The following is a 13,597-nucleotide window of genomic DNA, read 5'->3' as shown; positions in this document are numbered from 1 at the left end:
GAAACATTCACTGCTGTGCCATTGCATTCAGTGTCACAAAGCTATATGCAGTTCAACGTCCACACTATAGTTTCTTTACTGAAGGGTTGCAGTATTCAGGACAAAGATCTTATAATAGGCAGGCGAGAAACAGAAACGCAGATCTGGCAAATCAAGAGATTTAACAAGGCAAAAGCACAGCAAAGTGCAGGAAGGCATGACAACTGCCACTTGGGAACACCAGTGAAAAACGACCTTAGCAGTTACAATAGGCTGACACCAGGTTACATAAATAAATACACAGTGCAAGCTTGATAAACCGCAAACCTAGAGTTCATAGTTATCATGGTAAACTTTTATCATGGAGCATCAGGGCATACCACCTTCTGCTCACGAGGGGGGATCTTCCAGTAGTAGTGTGTATGTGCCTGTGTACATGCTTATTTTTTACCTTTTTGTAGGTGGTCTCCCCCGATGCGTCAACTCCGCGATGACCGATCTTTTTTCCGGGGGCGGACCCCAGCTGGCCCGAAGAGGAAGACATCTGGAGAAAGAAAGGAAAAAGGAAAAAGGAGAGATTGGAATTTTCACTTTGTCACTGAATTCATGAGGTTTCTTTCAGTGTTTCTAAGCTCAGCACTATGGAGCGGTTGACAGTTAGGGGTGATAACTCACACCTTTTGTTTTTTCACAACTGCTTATTAAAATGCGAAGGGAACAACAAAACACATAATGCATCAGTGCGGAAAAGCAAGTCAATAAATAGTTTGTAACAAAGTCTTCAGAGAGAGAGAGAGCAGGGGTTCGACAACGTGCTGTTCAGAGGGCACTCTTACCTCGGTAATGAATGCCTTTTTACCAGCAGCGTCTGTAAAAGAAAGAACAAAAAGAACTGAGTTATCTAGTCAGGTCTGGCTCTGATCCGAGAGTTGTAATGCACAATATCCAAGTGGCTACACAAGTCAAAGCTATCTACAGAATCAACGCAGGGGTAGAATTTGCATTGCATTCCTGGTTTCACTACAAGTTTAGTAAGACATGCCTGAGCCTGTTGCAGTATCTATGCACTGTGGCTAAATCGAGCACATATTAAAACCTGGAATGGGTGAAAATGCTATTCAACCAGAGTTCTATTTCCATCCTTCTATTCCCATCTGCTTCCCACACACCTGATGCAAAGCTGGAGCAGCGAGCCCCTGGAGAAAGCGCGGTGCTGAAGGAATGCAACGGGATACTGTGAAGACGATAATGAAATTCCACCTTGGGTGAGAAAATGCAAACACTAATACAACTGACTTGCAAGAGATGCCGTCCTCCAACGAGTCAGAGCTATTAAAGCAGTGCTGAAACCGAGGCACAGAGGGGTTGACAACACAGGGCTGTTCAGATGCTAGAGTGCAATCTACATTAAACCTCCTCATTGACTCTCTGTAATCAGTACGATGCAACTGAGCTGGGCTCAGGGAGGTTTTGTCAGATTTGTCTTCCTTGTGGGGACTCGATCACCACTGTAAACAATGGAAAAAGCTACAAAACAACTTTAACACAACAAAACACACACACACACACAAACACACACGATGAGGTCTCCAGAAGAAGGTACTTAAAACATGATACAATCTTCTGGTACTATGATGCAAGCTAGTTTTCTCATTTATTCATGCCTGCTTGCAGGGATGGAAATAAAGACTCCCATTGCATATCAGTTTGATCCATTCCATGTTTTACTGTGGGTTCAATAAGACGCACCTGACCTTGTTACAGTATCTTTACACTGACTAATCAAGCTCATAATAAAACCTGGAATGGGTGAAACTGCTATGCGGTAGGAGTCGTATTTCTATCCCTGGCTTGGTTCTTCTTTGCACTACTGGCTTGTGCAGGTCATTACTGGTGACAGTTAGTTAAGCAGTTCTCCAATGGGAATGAGGCTCTGTAGACGTATTCAACTTTTTAAAAATGTTTAATACATTTGTCAACGGCACAGGCGCTTCCACGACATACACCAAACTTCAAAAACAAACCAAAAAAAAAAATACAATGAAACCAAATATAAAACAATGTCTTCCTTTTAGCAGATACAATTAGAACACTCCAATTAAAATTGTGCTCACGATTTCAAATAAATAAATCACAGAAAAACAGCAAATACACAAAATCGCATTAATTGATTTCACCCACCTGCACAATACATCAGAAAGGAGATGGGAGAAAAAATTACTAAAAATGATACCACAGCTGAAAGCTGGTGCATGCACTAGAAGTGTGGGATGCTGTGTGATAAAAACAGGTTGTTTCTTTAGTAGGAGCAGGTTTTGTTGATGGGTGCATATTTTTGCTTCCAGTGCTTGCCAAAAATCGATCCCCTCCCTCTGCCCGCTCATTTCATCAGCCACTGGGTCTCGTACAGTCATGCTCCTGGGCCGATGAATACTAGATTAGTGATGGTCATACACTGGCTGGGACACAGCACTGTAGCTTAGTGTTCAACCACAGCGCACAACATCCCAATGGCACAGACAAGGGATGGGAATGAGACTCCTACTGCATAGCACTTTCACCCATTCCAGGTTTTACTGTGAGCTTGATTAGCCACAGTGTGCATTAGGTAACAAGTGTGTCTTGCTAAACAATAAGACTTTGCAGGAATGGATCTTTATTTCCAGCCCTGGCACAGACACTCATTTTGCTGGTGCCCATTTCTTACAGTGGGGAAACCAGGAGAGCCAGCTTTAATGGGTTATACCAGTCTTTAATACCAGAAACTGAAACCATGACTGTGGGGTCTATTTGTAATGATCTAAAACAGTTGCAGAACCAACTACTAGGGGTGCAACGATACACCAATGTCACGATATGATATGTATCATGATGTGCAGGTCACGACATGATATGAATCATGATACATGTAATCGTCCTGACAGCTACTTGTATGATGCATAAGATCAAACTGACTGTTCTAATTAAAAACACAAGTTAAATAAGTTAGGGAGAGTGTGTATTCATACCAACTATAAAACGCACTTGTTCTTCATTCAAGAGCTACGTGGTGAACTACAATGAGTTACGCTGTGCTTTCAGTCTTGTGTCGCGATACAAAACAGATACCTCTATCACAATATAATACACAATGTAAAGAAAGTGTCACGATTCATCAATACACAATGAATCGTTACACCCCTACTAAATACTCCAGCACCTTGTAATTGTGACTTTTTTCAGGGGTGATTTATACAGTAGCCTTAACATCACACAAACACAAAAACACAACGCAATACATTTTAGAGCAGAGTTGTTATGATATGGCACTGTTTAGATGACTGAAAACAGACCCCTATGTGTTGATTAACCTCATCGTGTTCCCATACTGATCACACTTAACCCCCTCCTGAACTCTTCCACTTAGTCAAAGTTGATAAAATCGAACAAAAAGGCAGAAAAAGTCCAGCGCACAGCAGAATACAAGGCAGGCTGTGAAAGGAGGACAGGAGCTTGCTTACATGTGTTCTTTCACAAAACAAGACACAGAAACAGCAGAGCCATCCCCAAACAGAAACCGCCGGGAACTTGCAGCTTAAAAATGCACAGAACTGGAAACACCAGGCTTCCGTTTGAACTGAGGGCATCACTCCAGTCATGTCAAAGCTAGAACATCATAATTATTCATTTCCCAATACCACCTTTTCCCCAAATCCTTCCATTTAAGTTATCTTTTGAAAACAGCGTCACTAGACGTCATTTTACTTGCTACCTTATGATTTGCAATGACCTTGTTATGTATTGTTGTCAACACAGGACCAAAGTTTTTCTAAGGATACTGTAGACAATGTTATTTGAAGCTGAAATGGCGGATTGTGCATGCTACTGCACAGTTGCATTCATTCATTAAATTCCCTGAAATATCTGCACAGTGATCGTGTCTCGCTGCCCAGTTCCAGGCATGTATTTAGGTCACAGTATAGCAACACCAGTGCCAGATATAGGATTACAGCAAGAAACAGTACAAATTCGAGAAGTCTGTAAACAAAAGTCACAATGCGCTATGAATCCTAATCTAGCCGTGTCCCACTTCATAGCTGTGAAGTGCTAGCTGGTATGCATACAGATGCCCAGCGTGGGAGGCTACAGCACAAGATCACCTCCTTGCATTTTCCATTTCGACAAAACAATATACATCTGAAGGACTTTGAAGTGCAGCTATGGGTCCCCAGCACTGTTTATCTTACACGGCAACAGGAGCAGCAACAGAAATGAACACTGGATCAAATAAACAAGAAAACAACATTTAAAAAAAAAAAATTTGCAGCACTGGAAGCTTTATCATTCAGCTAAGCATTGACATGCATTTATTTTTTATTGGAAATGCATTACCCGGTGGGATATTTCAAACCCTTTCAGACAGTATAATGCAGGGATGGAAATTAGACTCCTGTTGCACAGCAGCAGAAGTACAGATCAGGCACCCAAAGACATTCAAGGACTTGTAAATGTGGAGATACTACATAATTATACGATTATATAAATTTAAGTTAAACGCTTGCACTGGTCATTAAGTTCATGTTACTTACCACTGCAAGGTATTTAAAAGGACTAGTTGAAGGCCTCTATAAATCAAACACCCTGGGATCAGAAGGGTTATAAAAACAGAGCGTTTCAGTCCACAGAGCATGGGAACGAGGAATCAGCTGATTATGAGACGGCTCATTTAATCGCTTCACCAGGAAAGGAATCTGTGCCCCCAAACCCCCCCGCCCAGTCTGTTCAACCTCACATAATTAAGGATTTATTATTTGTGTTTCTGATCGTTCATTCGTTGAAACTCCCATTGCATAGCGGTCTGATCCATTCCTGGTTTTGCTAGGAGTTTAAATCAGACTCAGCTTGTTACTTAAACACTGGGGCTCACATGTAAAGCTGGAATCGGTGAAACCAGTCTTATTTCCACCTCTGATTATATATATGGGTCAATGCCATATTAAAAAGAAGCTAGGTGACTAATAACAACACCACCCTACCTCCCCTTGTAATCACACAACATAAATCTCATCCTCTAGAATCATCACAACTCCCTACTGCAAACACAGAAACGACTTTCTAAAAAGAACACGAGGATGGGAGCAGCCCTAGAGACACAGGGCAAATTAAACAACAGTAAGACTTAAGACTTTGCAGGGATGGAAAAAATGACTGGATCAAACTGCTGTGCAATGGGAGTCTTCCAGTATGTCCATCCCTATACTGCAATACCTATTTATGACCCACTGCAGTAGCCTACTCCCTGGCATTGCCTTGCTTTGCAGTGAATGTTTTTTTAATTTCGAGTTGGGTATATACAGTAGCTATACTGGTGTAGGCAACAGCACCCCCTATGTATGACTCACGGTAGCAGAATTTAAGTCTTAACTGGCTCTAGGCTTCTCCCATTGCTGCAGCGTGCAGGTGGGTTTGCCTTCCAGGACAGCCCACACTGTCGTTGGTTCAGCCCAGGCTTGGGACCTTCCTGCCTCAGCGGGTGACAGCAGCCAGTCCCTTCAGGCTGGGAGCTAAAAACAGCTTCTACCCCCGAGGGCAGCGATTAAAGAAACGCTACGCCACGCTCTCCGGTATGTTAAGCTCTCGCGCACTTGAGAGGGAAGAGGTTTTTTTTTCTTCTTTGTTCAGAAATGCACTGCACTGTACATATATGGGCTTATTTGTAAAGAGCAAAAAAATAGATCTTTGAAACAAACACAGAAAAGCAGACAACTTGCACACCGACGCTCATAACTCTTTACGGTACAAGGCATATCGCACCCCACAAATAAAATATTTCCTACTGTTGCAGCGAAGTGCACGAAACAGGGTTAAAATGCACTGACGGGTTGGATCTGCTCGTTCAACTTGTCCGTTTCCTCCTCGTGATTCTTGAGTCACTCTGAAATGCATTTTAAGAAGATACTGTGTACCTTAAGGGGATAAAACCAGTAAAATAATAAATAGATCTGACAGCATGAGCACTTATTTGCCCATTTATTTGTATGTTCCCCAGTCTGTGGCTACAAGGAAATGCACAACATTAGCCTTTTAAAAAGGTCATGAGGCGTGGCGTGTTTTATTTAAGTTTTTTAAATGAGTTTCTGGCAGTTCCAAACTGACAACACCCATGCTTTCTTTAGAGTCTTCTTATTATTTATTCAAATGTTCTATTCACAACCCTCCCCGAGCTATAGGATGAATAATACATGCAGATCAAGAACAAACAATTAAAATGCCACCTTCATACCTTCATACCACAGACTCGCAAAAGGTTTGAAAACTTTTTAAATACATTTGTATGTCTAAATGAGTGGCCATCCAGCACTGGGGTTCACAACTATCACTACTATAGTGCTGTCCCTTTATACTGCTGTAGTCTGGAGCCATAGTTACTTACGACCCTGTGTTCTCAAGAATCAGCTGCTAATGAAAGTGTGCTGGTGCAACAGCACCATGAGGAGAATGGAAGCCATAGCCATGCTGTCTATCAGGATCTGTGCAATAAAAGGAAAGAAAACAGCTTGGGTTTTAAGGCTCATTATATCTATCTATCTATCTATATATATATCTCTTAGATCTGATCCTTCAAAGTAATGAAAAAAAAAGAATCAAAACTTTCTCTTATAATCTATATCAATGTGTACTGCGATTAGCTCCATCAGTTAAGACTGGAAATAAGGTCTGCACTGCAGAAAACACTCCTTTCACGAATCTTGTTTTTTTCTGTTCTGCAATGCTAACGTGCCTGTTGAGTCGAATTACACTAAGCTACCTGCAAAAAGTGACACAACTGGTAAAAAAAAACAAAACCCCAAAACATTATTAAAACATCCAAAATTGTCCTGTTGCTGGGTTTTTTTATGCAGCGCTACATTTCCTGCAGAGCTACAACCCTGACGCTTTCAATAAGGAGGGTGTAAACTCTAAAGATCAGGCCATGTGACAGCAATGTCACTTCTGCCCAGGCCTCGCTGTGATGTCAACTCAACGAGTCCTACAACAATATAGAGCATGTGCTTATTGGAGTGCACGCTAGGCTGGTTTAAATGTTGTTTTTTCATTTCTTTATTTTTGCTAATCACATGCCCTCAGTGCAATACCATCGTTTTGTTTTAAGACACACTGCGGCAGAAACTGCTTTGACAAAAAAAAAAAAAAAAGCACACATTTCCAGGGTTTACATTGGATTGTGCAGTGCAGTGTCTGTGCGTGTTAGCCTTTGTTTGAGGTCAAAGAACAGGTGTGAGGGGACTGCTCTCTCCCTCACCCTCTAAGAGAAAGGGTGCTCCCTCTAGTGCAGGGCAGGCTTGAGGCATGGAGACTGAACTGCCCCCTCATCCCTTTTAAAGAAAGGGTATTGCCTCCAGTAGCAGGGTACATAAAGAAGCTTGTTTGACATGTGCTATTCATGTATTGTGGACAAATATATCTGCTGTCAATCCAGCGCACACTAATAGAAACATTTAAAGACAAAATACATTAACTCTAAAAGGATACACACAGTACCAAATACACTGTACTTAATCTTTGTACATGGTTATATAATCTGCACACACTCACAACAACAGCTATTGGTCACTCAACTAGGGACTGATGAGTGAAGGGTTAAGTATGCTTAAGTAAAAAGGAAAAACAGAAAGCGTCAAAACAGAGAGAAAAAAGCCTTGTTTTTCTCTCACCTAAAGGGGAACTAAAGAGATTAGATTGCAGTGTGTGTGTGTGTGTATTCTGTAAATATAATCGATACATTAGAAGCCAGTGCGATCGCTCGAGGCAGACCAAGCTCAACGCAATGAGGTGGAGCAAAGCAATCGTCCTCACGCTGCAGCACCTACGAGCGTACAATAGTGGGATGCAACTTATTTTGTTGGGGCACCAAAAACTGAGCTGGAATCAGGTCCAGATTTAAACTGAAGACACCCCGTGCGAGGACTCAAACCACTAAACACCCTTGCTAATGAATACAGTATTGTGTAGGAATGATGAATTGCGTGAGTCAAATCGGAGCCCTGGAGGGAAAAACACCAGTGCGCTGTCTAGAAGCTGCTTTTTCATTTCTATTTAAAAAACATTTAAGAAAATCTCAAGGCATGTGAAACTGCAGTGGAGGGGATTTTGCGTAAACTGCCTCCCAGCCTAGTCAATTCAAGATTAATAGCTGGGAGACGAGGAATCTTGTTCTGACGTCACTCGACCCAAATTAACTTAAGCCTTTTTACAACATGAGTGTCAGTTATCTGTCAGGACTAAGGCAGGGGCGGCGGCAGCATGGCAGCAGAGAGGCACCCACACAAAGGCAAAGAGCCAAGTGAGCAAAACTAGGCAGACAGCGACACCTCCGGCTTGAGAGACACAGAGGGGTCAGTGAGGAGAATCACTTCTGAATGTGAGTCGTGAATGGTCACGGGCTCTTATATTCACTCTGATTCGCAACATTTACATACTTCTGATCGTGGACTTGTTTTCCAATTGCAAAGCAGTGTCAACCATTCCAGGTTTTACTAGGAGCTTGATTTGCTCCTGGCTTTTGTTCTCTAAATTATTTAATTGGAACAATTAAGTGCTTATTAGAAGCTTAATTAGTCCAGTTAATCAATTTAGTGTACAGTTAGAACAAAAACCAAGAATGGCAGCAGCCCTCCAGGACGAGGGTTGAGTAGCTCTGCTACAGCGTACACATAACAAGCTCAGGTGCGTCTTATTAAACTCATAGTAAAACCAGGAATGGATCAAACTGCAATTGAATGGGAGTCTTATTTCCATCCTTATTAAAAAAAAAAAGCTGTAAAATTGAACCTTAAGCAGAACTATTTTGCTCTGTGCTGTGTGTGCTGTGTTTGGAAGCACGACTGAAAAGATGACCAACATCCATTCCTGTGCTCTTTGTCTTTGCGTGAGGTTTGCTATTAGCTTGCTGGTAACTGGTTTCTCTCAAAGCTGTAGTTAATTAATCTATAACTGCCACTAAATGATCAGCTTTATGAAACAGATCAATCCCCAATTACACTCAGCAGATTTCAGGGTGACAGTGGCGTTGCTGTGCCACAGGTTTCTGCTTGTGAGACAGACAGATGAGAGCGGAGGATGGCAAGAGCAGGTAAAAACAAACAAAACGTATGACTAGGTAGACATGCAGGGGTCAACAAAGGCTAAACAATGAACACTGGAGCCCAGCTGCAGATGTGGGAACATGTTTATCTACTCAGCCAACCAGGAGGACGTGGGAACAAGGAATTGATAAGCTGGGGTACATTTTGACCTTGCTGTCTGGATCAACATTATAACACACTGCAAGAAATTGATAGAGGTTAGCCATTGCTAGTAAATACAGCAGAAGCAGAGTTTGCAAAGCTACACACAGAGTTAGGCAGGATATATAAGACAGGACTTTATTAGTGTGAATGAGACAAGCTTACCTGAATCCTCTCCTGATGACAGGCCATCTCCGTACCTGAGATCCCCCCAAGAGAATTAGGTAACTGATAACGATCTGATTTCTGTTTAAAACTAGGTGCCGCATGTGCGGTGTCGAACGATCAATGTTTACGCTACAGGTGTGCAACCTTTGAATATCGGAACCAAATCAATGGAACCTTACTAAAGAACCCATGGTACAGAATGCACTAGTTTGCAGACATCAAATTACATTCCTTACAGACATGTAAACACCATACAGGTGCCAAGAAAAGAAGAGCATGAAAGATGCTTTAAACATTACTACAAAGCATGCATAAAGGGGGACAGGTGTACTGCACTTTAGTAAAATGAGACTGTAAATCTACACTTAATATTATATCTACACTTGTGGTTGTAACTTTTTTTTTCTTGCTGCAGTGTCGGATCTGCTTCACACAAGAAGGGGTGCACGACCCTGGCTGGGTTTGTCCTTCACCTTCAGGCGTGGAAATAAGACTCCCACTGCATATTGGTTTGATCCGTTCCTGGTTTTACTAGGAAATTGAATAAGGCACACCCGAGGTTACCTATACGCTGGTGCTAATCAAGCTCATCTTAAAACCTGGAACGGGCGAAACTGTTGTGAATAGTAATCTTATTCCCCTCCCTGACCTACACTTTGTAGAAATGATTCCCAATCATTTCCTGGGGATTGTTCTGTTTGCGTCCAGTGGATTTTTCCAAAAGCCTATCAGGAATGCTGTTTCTAATTAACTTTGAGGACAATGGTATTACTGGTTTGTATCAGTAAAGAGAAAACAAAAACAACAAACACATGCATCAGAAGAGATACATAAAACAGCAGCCCTCTCTCGGGCTTGATTCAAACAGCTACAGTAATAAAGGGTTAATGACGGAGGCAGCAGCTGCAGCAGCTCTGCAGGTCTGAAGCTTCCTTGCTGCAGAGCGCTCCCCTTCCCTGGGTCACTGCCAGCAACAGGATGTCACTCTCAAGGAGTTAAAAATTGAGAAAACAGGAACCACACAATTTAAAGCAGCAGTGTCCTCTTATACTGCGCCTCCTTTCCACTGTCCAAGCAAGCTGCGCTGGGCGACCATGTTTCTAACCAGCCTGTATCCTTTTACACATCCACAGCAGATCTGTCAGGGTGGGGTTGCCCCAGGGATGGAAATAAGACTCCCATTGCACAGCTGTTTGATCCATGCCTGGTTTTACTATAAGACGATGCACCAGAGCTTGTTACCTATGTAGCTAATCAATCTCTTCTTAACAAATGAAGAGAGTTGAGTGTTCGCTGTCTCTGTGCACTCAGAGGTGGAACCGCTCAGCACTTCTGTTCCCCTTGTAAGCTGAAGGAATTTGCATAGGCAGCGAGCGTTTAATTCTTCACACGCTTGCTGCCCGTTTGCTTTTAGAAGTGTGTTGGTACAGCTCTCCTGCATCTCATTTCCAACCTGGCAAACAGGAGGTTTCATCGCAAGAGGCTTTTCAAAGTCAACATTGTAACAACACAAATAAATAAGGATAGATCAAATACACGGCAGCATTGACCGACTGTCCCCATTTATAGAAAAGCTTTTCCGACGCCCTGCCCTGGAGTGGTTTGTAGAACAGGGGCTTTGTCTGAGACATGCTTGGATCACCAATACCAACACAGTAACACAGAGGGGTGCAACGATACACTGATCTCGATATGCAGGTTGCCATCAACACGTATCACTATACACGCGATGTTCTATGAGCTGCGTGCTGCTTTTCTTACTGCAGCACAATACACAGCGTCAGTGCAGCATATCACGAACTGCTGCGCCCCTGTTAACACAGCCTCTTAATTACACAGCATGGTTGCAGAGCTCAGTCACACAGCTGCTGAATGCTGAAAAGTCTGGATCTGCATTCAAATATCACCTCAGGTTTATTCTCGTCACCTTTTGTGCAAAAACCACACAAACGCACTATCCTGTCAGATTCCCTATGGAAGCACTGCTTAAGTCGCTCCATACTGTCCGAGTACTGCAGGGCAAACTGCTCACAAGGTGTTTCATGAGCATGCAAGAAGCATTGAACGAGCATAAATAAACAGCTGGGTAGAAAGAGAGAACCAATGCAACTAAGACAGCAGTGCTGGTGGAGCAAGTTGAACTATCTCAAGGAAATCAAGTGTGTGTATATGTGTGTATATATATAGAAGCAATGACCAGGGTGCTGCATTTACTTACTCATTGGTATGGAAATTACAACTCATGCAACCTTGAGAGGGGGTTTGGATATCATTGCACTGGCAGTAATTAACAACAGAATACTTTAAATAATGTACTTATTTTATTAAGCTCATATTTTATTATTATTGATTTCTTAGCAGGCACCCTTACCCAGGGTGACATAGTTGAATACAAAAAATACATAGAGAATTACAGTACAATTAAGAGCAAGATACAAAATACAGTCACTTCGGTCCTAATCAGAGCAAATACGAAACACAGTGCAATTTGATATGGGGGCAGCTAAAGAGCAGATAACAGTGTTGATAGTTACATCAGGGTTTGAGAGTGCAGGTGAAATACAAAATACTACAGACTGGGTTAAATGCAGAACTAAATACAGTACGGTGTATGTCTGCAACACCATATGTTTTTTATTAGAATTACTGTATACAAAATAATGCCACTGTCTGTATTGACACATGGATATAAACACATTTAGAACATGTTTTAATATGCTCTGTTTTTTCTCCTGATCAAATCTGTTTCAAACCTTGGGATAAAAACACTACATCAGACATCCCATCGCCACCACGCCTGAAGCGGTTTGTTCTGTATATGAATCAATAAACCCAGTGCTTACATAAACTAGAGCAAACCCCAAACACACACACACCAGAGCTGCTTGCGTCTACACCGGTGTGAATGGAACATAACTGACCGTTCAAATTGAAAGGTCAGCGACTATGCAATGCCTTTTATCTGTGTTAAACTGTGCTAGATATGTAACCAACCACGCAAAAATATGTCTCACCGCTGTGTAAAGCTTGCAAAATGGTAGGCTAGGGGCAGATCACTTTAATCCCATAAACCTACCAACGTAATAATATCATGACATAACAATTATTAACAACGATATATATATATATATATATATATATATATATATATATATATATATATATATATATATATATATATATAGATATAGATAGATAGATAGATAGATAGATAGATATCACACTCACACAGACACACACACACACACACAGTATTAGCCTGCCCAGTGTTTTTCATCTATAGCAAATCTCGCGTCAACAACCTTACAATGATCTGAAAATTGTGATGCGTGTAAAATGCCTATGAATTTAATTATGAAAGCACTTACCTGTCTCCCAGGAGGTATCCATCGTAAAGATAACAGTTTCCGTATCGTCAAACGCCACTGCCCCGGCTGAGGGGTTCGCTTCCCCGGCCTCGGCCGGGCTCGCCGCTCCCTCCGCCGCCGCCGCCGCTTCCATTCGGGATCCCGAGATTAGGAAGAGGGCGACCGACCCCCGTTGAAATACAACAACACGATGGTCTCCAAAAATAGATAAATAAATGACTTGCTATTTATATTATTATTATTCGGTGACGGATATGCGATGAATGATGAGGATTACAAACGGACTGGCATGCAAGCCGCTCAGCTGCTATTGCTTGTCTTATTTATTATACAGTCAGGAGCAGCGCGCAGCCAAGAGCCGAGCCAGCAAACCGGCTGCCTCTGTTTGCGTCTCCGCTCCGACCTGGTTAACAGAGCACCCCATGAGCTCCACGTCATGAAGTCTTGGGTATGCCTGAACCAACAGTGACGCAACCGGGCAACAAATTTGCATGACGATGATGTCATTTGTGAACATCGATTTTTAATTTTTTTTTTTTTTTTTTTTTACAAGAATCACAACTTCAAATAAATTCATCTTTGCTGCGGTTTTGCAAACTAACCATTCGTTTCTACTGTATGCATCGCAGTATGTGTACTGTGTGAATCATTGCACAGTACCTTCAATCGAAGATATATTAATTTAAACGACAGTGTGGTCCTGCAGCCTCCATTCTTCCAAACAGCACAGTGTGGTTGCAGCTAAGGGGATATAAACTTACATATTGATTTTCCACTGGCTGAAAGCTTCAATATCAAATGCCCTTGCAGTGGTAG

The 13,597-nt window shown here is 42.0% G+C and overlaps 1 protein-coding gene across 9 annotated transcripts in view; it reads right to left on the bottom strand.

The window, feature by feature from the left end:
* LOC121301418 (phosphatidylinositol 4-phosphate 5-kinase type-1 gamma-like) overlaps positions 1 to 13,197 on the bottom strand; it is a 28,302-nt gene extending 15,105 nt beyond the window's left edge. For 5 of the 9 annotated variants that reach the window (XR_005947617.1, XM_041230799.1, XM_041230802.1 and 2 more), the window contains exons 1-3: positions 12,782 to 13,196; positions 816 to 847; positions 431 to 523 (exon numbers count right to left, since the gene is read on the bottom strand). Coding sequence is in view for 5 of the 9 variants with exons in the window: in XM_041230799.1 (XP_041086733.1) it covers positions 431 to 523; positions 816 to 847; positions 12,782 to 12,914 (258 nt within the window). In the remaining 4 variants the exon portion in view is untranslated. Of the gene's footprint in view, positions 1 to 430; positions 524 to 815; positions 848 to 12,781 lie in introns of all 9 variants that reach the window. The other 4 variants (XR_005947616.1, XR_005947618.1, XR_005947619.1 and 1 more) reach the window with 1 other exon arrangement.
* Positions 13,198 to 13,597: the final 400 nt, after the last annotated feature.

Source organism: Polyodon spathula, chromosome 27, assembly GCF_017654505.1.
Source record: "Polyodon spathula isolate WHYD16114869_AA chromosome 27, ASM1765450v1, whole genome shotgun sequence".
Taxonomy (NCBI): domain Eukaryota; kingdom Metazoa; phylum Chordata; class Actinopteri; order Acipenseriformes; family Polyodontidae; genus Polyodon; species Polyodon spathula.
This window is presented reverse-complemented; position numbering and strand designations above follow the sequence as displayed.